At 52.1% G+C, this 9,158-nt stretch overlaps 1 protein-coding gene across 1 annotated transcript; it reads left to right on the top strand.

The window, feature by feature from the left end:
• The first annotated feature begins 1,899 nt into the window (after positions 1 to 1,899).
• CEL (carboxyl ester lipase) lies at positions 1,900 to 8,515 on the top strand. The gene is made up of 11 exons (XM_074923814.1): positions 1,900 to 1,965; positions 2,474 to 2,624; positions 3,066 to 3,188; positions 3,783 to 3,980; positions 4,081 to 4,211; positions 4,596 to 4,703; positions 4,926 to 5,043; positions 5,917 to 6,103; positions 6,891 to 7,094; positions 7,596 to 7,793; positions 8,305 to 8,515. Exons 1-11 carry the CDS (start codon positions 1,900 to 1,902, stop codon positions 8,513 to 8,515), a joined length of 1,695 nt encoding a protein of 564 aa, XP_074779915.1.
• Positions 8,516 to 9,158: the final 643 nt, after the last annotated feature.

The raw sequence follows: 9,158 nt of genomic DNA, 5'->3' as shown, positions 1-9,158 counted from the left end.
TATTTGAAGTCTGTCCTGTCTGGTCTCGGAATGCAGTAAAAGCCAATATCAGTGTCCACCCAGACAAGCTGAAACTTCTGTTGCCGTACTTGGCCTACTACATGGTAAGTCTGTACATCTGCCCTCCTGCCTGTCTGAGGCTGCTAGGAGGCAAAGCAAGGGAGCATCAGCTGGGTGTTCCTGGTTCTCTACATCTTCTGCAGGATGCCAGGTCTCAGACCTTGGGACACAGGGTTCCCCTGCTCTGATTTTGTTGAGGACAAGGACTTTCTGAGGTCATCTGATAAGTCCCTGACAGCTGGCATCCAGTCAGTGCCATCAGATCACATCTCCCTATTTCCAAGTTAAAGGCTTTTGTTGATCTCTTACTTCTCCTCTCCCCACCTTGCTGAAGTCACCGTACCCCAAGGATCAGCCGTTCACACACCAGTCCAGCACTTCTGTTACAGAGCTAGGGATACTCTGCAGGGTGCTTGCCCTCAGTTCATTATTGGTTTTCTTTTTTCACCTCTAGGTTACACCCCCAATGATATGCCCGTGAAAGCAAAACGCAGCACGTATAACTACAGCCTGCCCATCACTGTCAAGAAGCAAGGTATGCTGTGCCAGCAGAAGGGCTTTCTTTGGTTAAACAAGCAGTGAAGGTGGCAAAGAGCAGCTGGCATGTGAATCTGGAGATGATGAGGATGATGAAGAGGAGGAAGAGGAGAGGAGGAAGAGGACTTCAAGCCTTCTGATGGGAGTGAAACGTGAACTATGTGTGAACTCAGAGAGCATCCTGGCTGCTGTAGGACAGAATCATCTCTGCTCCTGTTCCCTGAGTGCTGAGGGTTCAGCCACCACAGCCAGGCTGTGGGAAGGCAGAACTTGCACTGAGCTGCTGATGACCCGTCTGCACTGCTGATGGCCACCGTTCCTGATGTTAGGGAGCCGTTGCCTCCATTGTCATAACTGCTGGCTAAGAAGCCCTCAGGCAAGCTCAGCAAACTCCCAAGAAAGAGCCCAGAATCCAAACCAGCTGGCAGCACACCTGAGAGGAGGAGTTGCCTTCCCAGATCTCTCCATGGTGGGAAGTGCACCTTGGCCGGGTTGGTGGCCGTGTGGGACAGAGCAAAGGTGCCCGAGGTGGTGCTGGGGGAAGCTCTGGATGCTGCTGGGTCCCTCGGGCAGGTGCTGCCCTTCTGCTTGTCTAAGGGGAATGAAAATAGTGTGCTGTGACTTCAGCATTGAGCCTCGCTGGCCATCTTGGAAATAAAGCCAGCAGGAAAAAACACTTTCTGGCAGTGAGTAATTCCCTTCTGCGGGATGTAGCGTATGTTGTCCTCACTGGCTGATGCACTTCTCAGTTCTGTTCTGACTTCCCCAGTGGTTAGCAGGGACTGAAGGGAGCAGGCAGCGGGGCAGAGCTTCAGGTCCACAGAGGTTGGCCACTCTGGCCGTTAGTTTGCCATTGCTGGCTGGACTGTTTTCACCCTGTCACAGAAGTTCAAGGTCTGCTGGCATTTGCTGAGTCTTGTGCATTCCCCAGTGTGTTACGAGTGCAAGGTTTCTCATTAGTGGCCAATAACAGGCCCTAATGCCTGGCATAATATGATTTCAGCCTCCTGTACTTGTGTGAGGCTTCTCAAGGCTTTAGTTCTCTGGAGTTTTGTTAGGCTGAGATATTTCCTTAGGTTTGGCCTCCAGCCCACAAAAGCAACATCTGCAGGGCTCTCACACAGTGACACAAGTCTACCTCAGCCCTGGTTTGGCCTCAGCCTACTGAAGGACAAGTCTGTAGAGGCTCCCCTGGCTCACTTTATAGCCAAGACTGGGTGATGGCATTGACACACGGCTGCACTCCTACCTATATATACGTGAGCCTCCACCTGGGACTGACCCCTTGGGTGTGCACTCACCATGGCTCGCTGGCAGATCCTGGGATTTGCCCTGTGCTCCTATCTTGGGGTAGCATGGGCTGCAACTGTAAGTACAAAAGCACTTCTTATGGCTTTGCAAGACATTTTGTTTGTTCCTGCCCGAATGAACAAATTCCCACTATGTCTGGTCTGGAGCCCATGGAAAAGGCCCTGCAGACCATGACAGCCAAGGTGGGGTTTTTTCCTGCCCTAAACATGGCAAAGGCTCTCAATGACATTTTTCCAAATGTTCCTGCAAAGTTTTGTGTCAGGTGTGGCCTGGTTTACATCTTGAAGCTGAAGGTCTTCACCTTCTGCTCTTTATCTTTGGGACTGCAGGGGAATTGGTGCTGCTTGCCTGCTCCAAAGGGTGGCCTGCAGAACAGCAGCATGGGCACATCACTGGCAGCACCCACCTGTGGGCTTTCCAAAGGGATGGTTGGGGAAGGCGGGCTGCGAGGGGTCTGTCTGGGGGACCGGCTAGGGTGAGGCGTGGGTGCTGGCAAGGTGGGAACATGCCAGAGGCATGAACAATTGTGCAATGGATTTTCTCTTCTCCGTGGTGTCACATGTAGCTCGGTGTGGTGTACACTGAGGGCGGTTTTGTGGAAGGTGAGAGTAAAAAACTGGGACTCTTTGGAGACTACGTCGACATCTTCAGAGGGATCCCCTTTGCTGCCCCTCCAAAGACTCTGGAAGACCCACAACCTCATCCTGGCTGGGATGGTAAGATCCAGCTTTTGAATGCTTTGGTTTGGGGTTTTATTTTCACTTCTCTCTTTAGTCCATTATTGACAAGCCAAAGATGTTGGTGCCTGCTTTCATCTACTACTTTCATCTAGCCCCAAGAAGAAACCTTTAGTCTCATGGTGGGTATGAGAATCTATGTCTGAGTGTTCCCAAGCAACTCAAACAACCACATGAAGAAATAAATCTGAAGCATGGCACCTGCATCTCCCCTCCCCATGCCTTCGCTGTCCAGAGCTAGTTCACATGGGAAAGGGTCCCACTTTGTCACTTCCTCAGACCGGTCACAGTGGTGGGGGATGCTTTGATGCCTCTGCACTGGGCTCACAGAGGAGAGGATGGATGGACAGACAACCTATAACCAAAGGATGGAGTTGATGCCTCTAACTAGGACCTGCTGTCTTCCCTCTCTCCTCTCAGGAACACTGGAGACAAAAAAATTCAAAAATCGCTGCATGCAGATGACACTTACACAAACTGATGTCCGCGGGAGTGAGGACTGTCTCTATCTGAACATCTGGATCCCTCAAAAGAAGAGACACAGTAAGTGCTTGGCAGAGACCTGGGGAGGAGATTCTCAGTTGCCTTTTGTGGACAAATTCATAAAAACATAGAATGGTTTGGGTTGGGATGGACCTTAAAGATCATCCAGTCCCACCCCCCTGCCATGGGCAGGGCCACCTTCCACCAGCCCAGGTTGCCCAAAGCCCCGTCCAACCTGGCCTTGAACCCTGCCAGGGAGGGGACAGCCACAGCTGCTCTGGGCAACCTGTGCCAGGGCCTCACCACCCTCACAGTAAAGAACTTCCTTATATCTAACCTAAAGCTACCGTCTGTTGGCCCTAACTGCTCTGGAGGATCTCTCAGCAGCTATGTTCCCACAGTGGGCAACTGCAGGAGCACTGGTTTTCAGAGGGAAAGGTGACAGCCAAATCAACTGATGTCCCTCAACTGCAGCCTGTTGGGAGTTTCAGCCTCCTCTGCAGAGTGTGGACTTTCCTGGCCATAGGCAATTGCAAAGCATCATGTCTGTTCACGCCTGGGTGGAGTGATGCTCAGCAAGAGGGGATGGGGATGGATGGGAAGCACCTTCTAGCTATGTTGTGGCTCACGCTGCTTTTCTTCCTCATCTCCCAGTCTCTACCAACCTGCCAGTGATGGTCTGGATCTACGGTGGCGCCTTCCTTGTAGGAGGGAGCCAGGGAGCCAACTTCCTCAATAACTACCTCTATGATGGTGAGGAGATCGCTGTGCGGGGCAACGTGATCGTGGTGACCGTCAACTATCGCCTGGGGCCCCTGGGCTTCCTGAGCACCGGAGATGCAAGCTTGCCAGGTACCAGAGCTGCTCCCTCTCCAGGGGACCCTGTCGTGGGTCCCCAGCTCACCAGCTATGCTGTGCCCTCGCTCAATGGTGGGTCATCTCTGTCACTCAGGGAACTATGGGCTGAAGGACCAGCACATGGCTATTGCCTGGGTGAAGAGGAATATCAAGGCCTTTGGGGGTGACCCAGAAAACATCACCATCTTTGGGGAATCAGCCGGTGCTGTCAGTGTCTCCCTGCAGGTGTGTTGTCCTTGTTGGACCCCACCAGAGCCACTTCTTCTCTGTAAACAGGAGAGATGGTCCCCTTGGCACTCCACTGCTTTCCTCCACATGTCGCCTGATTAACATCCTTTCCTGCTCAGGGACAGCAATGCTCAGCCTCTTCGCTTTGTAGCTGTTCCTTCTTCTTCAGTTTAATCAGCCCCACATCTGCAGGCACCTTCCTCGCTTTTGGGACCTCTGGTGAAATTGTATTTACTTGATATGTCCCCCTGCTCTGCTCCGCTTCTCACAGTATCACCTTCTAAATTTAACTGAGACTGTGAAATAGCACAAGAGCTGGCAGGCGACAGTCTGTTCAGGAGTTTGTACCTGAAACTCTCTTGTTTCTATTTTGCACCCCAGACGTTGTCCCCAAAGAACAAGGGCCTGTTCAAGAGAGCCATCAGCCAGAGCGGTGTCGGTCTCTGCAGCTGGGCCATTCAGAAGGACCCTCTTGCCTGGGCTAAAAAGGTAACATGCAAGTCTTGCCTGAGGGAATGGAAAAACTACAAAAGTATTCCCTAGAGAAGAGTGTAGCTAGCAAGGGATTCAGCAGGCACTGCGCTGCCAAACAGAGCTTTGGAAACATGCTGCTTTGAGAGTAAAACCAACCACTGTTCTGCCTCGATCACACCGGTAATGAAGCCTGGCTTTAGAAGGTAATGCTAGATTTCTCTCTCTCTCCTCCTGCAGATTGCACAAAATGTGGGCTGCCCCACAGACAACACCACCACCTTGGCCCACTGCCTGCGCATCTCCGACCCCAAAGCCGTGACACTGGCCTACCACCTGGAGCTGATCAACCTGCCCTGTAAGTCCCCCGGCCCGTGCTGTGGCCCACCACCCACCCAGGGCTCACCACGCCTTTGACGGGACACAGGGGCGATTGCCAGGAGTGTTGGAGCAGTGCTTGTGTCCTTCAGAAAGGGGACAACAACGACAGATCTGGCAGTCCCACTTCTGCAGGCAGGTGCACATTGTGCTGAATGAACACTGTCCATCATGCAATGGCAGCAGTGGCAGAGGAATTACCCAGGGGCCATGCCTTGGCCCCAGAGCAACCCCTTGGGGTTCTGTCTTGTGAAAGCAGCAAGAGAAATTCCAGAACGCAGCTTACAAACAAAAATAATAATTGACCACAACCCTGCTATTTTCATTTGAGTCGCTGGGTGGAGTGTGGGACACCAGGTAGGGCATGCTTCTGCTTTTGCTGCCTGGGGGGATTTCTTTCCCAGGAAAACTCTCCTCTGCTTGGTCTCCTCATGCTCCTATAAATAGCCCCAGCGCTTAGCCTTGCTCAGGACAGAGCGGCCAAGGCTGCACAGCTGCACTGGCCGGAGCCGGCTGGCCTGGCAATGAATGAGTGCAGCCAGATGGGGTGGGGAGGAGAAGGCTGCTCTTCCCTACCTTTGGCTGGGCTTTTTGGGCAGGGGCTGGGGGAAGGAGGAGGGGAATTGTTGATGTTACCTGCTGGTACTCGACTGGCAGATCTCTTGTTCCTCTCCCCCACCTCCAGGCATGAGATTTACTGAATGTGATCCTGTGGTCACGCTGGAGTCGCCACCCAAACTCTCATTCACCTCAGCCTATTGCTTCCACAGTTCCTTGAGCCATGGGGTATGCCAGGCCACACATCTGTTTTTTTCTCAGCTCCTACAGACTCTGGTTTTGTCTCCTGCTGCAGCTCCCCTGGTTCACACACTTGCCCTCACTCCTGTCATCGATGGAGACTTCCTCCCAGACATGCCCGAGAAACTCTTTGCCAATGCTGCTGACATTGACTACATTGCTGGGATCAATAACATGGATGGACACATCTTTGCTGGCATTGATTTACCTGCTATCAACCGCCCTCTTGTAAAAATCACTGCGTAAGTGATGCCCTTAAAACCTTTAAGAGGAGGAACCTTATGTAGTCCTCAAACTTCAAGGGCTTAGACCTGAGTGACAGGGCACTACCTTCAAAACAGGATGTCACTCCAAGCCAGGGTGCCTAGGGCATATGTTGCCAAGTCCAGAGCCTTCAAGAGAAAGGACCAGCTAGTGGGGAAGCCTCCCCATATACCTCAAGTTGCGCCAGGGAAAGTTCAGACTAGATATTAGGAAGCATTTCTTTACAGAATGGGTTGTTAGGCGTTGGAAGGGGCTGCCCAAGGAGGTGGTGGAGTCCCCATCCCTGGAGGGGTTCAAGAGTAGGGTCGATTTAGAGCTTAAGGATATGCTGTAGGTGGGAACTGTGCTAGGCGAACGGTTGGACTAGATGATCTCCAGGGTCCTTTCCAACCTAGAAGATTCTATGATTCTGTGATTCTAAGGTGCTCCTGAACTCAGCACCAGCGGTAGGTTTGGCAGCCCTGATGCTCTCTGTCCAGAGCAGGTACATGCCAGACATGCTGGGCACTCACCCCATGAGACTCCTCTTTGTGGACAGAAGGAGCTTGTGGCCAATTTGGCCCCAAGCTCTTCCGCTGAGAAAGCTGGGAAGCACTTGCCCACTGTCTAAGACCTGGAATGAAATCACTGGCTTTTACTCCACTAAACTGTTGCTAGCTACAGGGTTGGATGTGAACATCAATGGGACCTGGGATCCATTTCCAGGGGCCCTGCCCCACTTGAAGCTGCCGGTCTGTAATTAGTTGATACTACTTGTCTTTTCAGGGAAGAGGTCTATAATTTGTTGAAAGGACTTACTGTAGACAGGGGTGAGCGTGGAGCCAATGCGACATACAATATCTACACGCAAGTGTGGGGTGAGAAACCAGATCAGGAGACCATGAAGAAGACAGTGGTGGACGTGATTACTGACTACATCTTCCTGGTTCCCACACAGTGGGCACTGAACCTGCACCTGCAGAACGCCCGGTGAGCAGCTCAGCCCTGGTAGGAGTCCAGCGCCTGCCTTGGGGCTGAAACACTGCGTTTCCAGCACAAGGGGCTGAGGATTGGGTTAAGAGGGCTGAACTTGAAGGAGGCAGGCTTTTTGGTACTGAGTACACACTTACACACAGCTTGTACAAACACTATTTCTCTAATGCTGCATGGGAGTCATGCTAGGAATTCAATTAAATTCCCTTTCAAACAAGTTTTTGCCTCCTAAAAACTTCCAACTTCATCCTAGCAACGTATGATGCCATGAGACATGGCAGTTAGATGATATGAGGGTTAGGGTGAAAATCAGAAATGGGGCTTAAGAATTACTGGACACAAGGATGATTTCTCCTGAGATCAACTCTTAGATGCATGTGAGCATCTCCCAAGGCTGAATCTCTGGCTCTGCTGGTATTTGGTGGGTGGTTATGACCCTGCACCACTTTCTCTGCTCTCCACTTGCAGCTGCTTAGCAAATCTATTTTATTTCCCCAGAAATGCCAAGACATACAGCTACTTGTTCTCCCAGCCATCTCGAATGCCCATCTACCCAAGCTGGGTGGGGGCAGACCATGCTGACGACCTGCAGTACGTGTTTGGGAAACCCTTCGCCACCCCCCTGGGCTACCTGCCCAAGCACAGGACTGTCTCAAGTGCCATGATTGCTTACTGGACCAACTTTGCCAGGACAGGGTGAGTGATTCCAGTTCCACATTTGGGGCTTGCTGCAGCACTTCAACCTGCTGCTTTTGCCTATTAACTTCGCAGGAGCAGTTCCCAAAAGCAGGATGTCCTCTGTCTGTATTTCTGTTGTGAGTCTGGCTCTGTGTCTCCCAGTGGTAGAGTTTGATGAGTCCTCCTCATCCAGAGAACACCTGGGGACAGCAAAAGCATTTTCAGAACTTGTAAATTTCTTAAACTTAATAATGTTTGCTTCTGAATCCTGGCATTCAGACAAGAGTTAAGCCCCTGTGTGCAGCCAGGGACAATGCTGGGGGGGGGGGGACCAAGGGAGTAGACTGCAGGTTGGCAAGTTGCTCCTAGCAGGCAGAATTGCTACTGCTCCTCGCAGTGTCAAACTCTCTCTTTGGACTCCCTTAAAGCCTCACTTGAGCAGACGGGGTCTCTGCCAAACGCCACAAACCTTGCTGCATCTACAAACTGCTCTGATAAAACTGAACTTCTATGTCTCCTTTTCCCCCAGTGATCCCAACAAAGGGAATTCCGAGGTGCCAGTTAACTGGCCACCCTACAGCAGTGAGAGCACTTACTACCTGGAAATCAACAACAAGATGAACAAGGACTCCGTGAAGCAGAACCTGAGATCCCGGTACGTGAACTTCTGGAACTCGGTCTATCAGAGCCTGCCGCAGGTTGCCAATATCACCGTGGCCGACGAACTGCTGTGGAGCTAAGAAAAAACACCTTTTAAAGAGAGGCCAAATTCATTAAAGGCTTGCTTGTAACTGAGCGATTCCGCCTTGTTTGTGTTTTTGCCGTGACAGGATTTTCTCCCTAACATTAAGGTCAGGCAGCAAGTGACATCCAGTCTCTGGGCAGAGCGTGTTCCCAGGCTGGAACAGCCAAATCCCAGCGAAGCTGCTGACACACGGAGCCACGGCTCGGCCTGCTCTGCCAGCCTTTGGCTCGGGGGTTTGGGCTCGGGGTTTTTGTTTCCTCGTCACCAGCCTGGCAGGACAGGCCCAAGCCTGATCCGTCCTGTAGATATCCCGGCGTTACCATCCATGTCCACACTAATAAAAAACAGCTCTTAGATAATTACAGCTGTCATATAGGCACGCAAACCAACTGGTGAGCTGTTGCCAGACGTGCACGGAAATCAGAGGCTCAATGAGGGCAAAATAAACCCAAACCGGGAGGTTTTTCCACACTGCTTTAGGGGGACACGTCCCTGCTTGGCAGAGGCCAGGCCACACTGGGGGGCTCCAGCTCCGGGCCCGGGCTGGATGACAAGCACGATCGGCCTCCTCCTCCTCCTCCTCCTCCTCTTCCTCCTCTTCCTCCTCTACCCCCCACGGACCCCCCCCCCCCCCCAAA

The sequence above is a fragment of the Athene noctua genome, chromosome 20 (assembly GCF_965140245.1).
Source record: "Athene noctua chromosome 20, bAthNoc1.hap1.1, whole genome shotgun sequence".
Taxonomy (NCBI): domain Eukaryota; kingdom Metazoa; phylum Chordata; class Aves; order Strigiformes; family Strigidae; genus Athene; species Athene noctua.
This window is presented reverse-complemented; position numbering and strand designations above follow the sequence as displayed.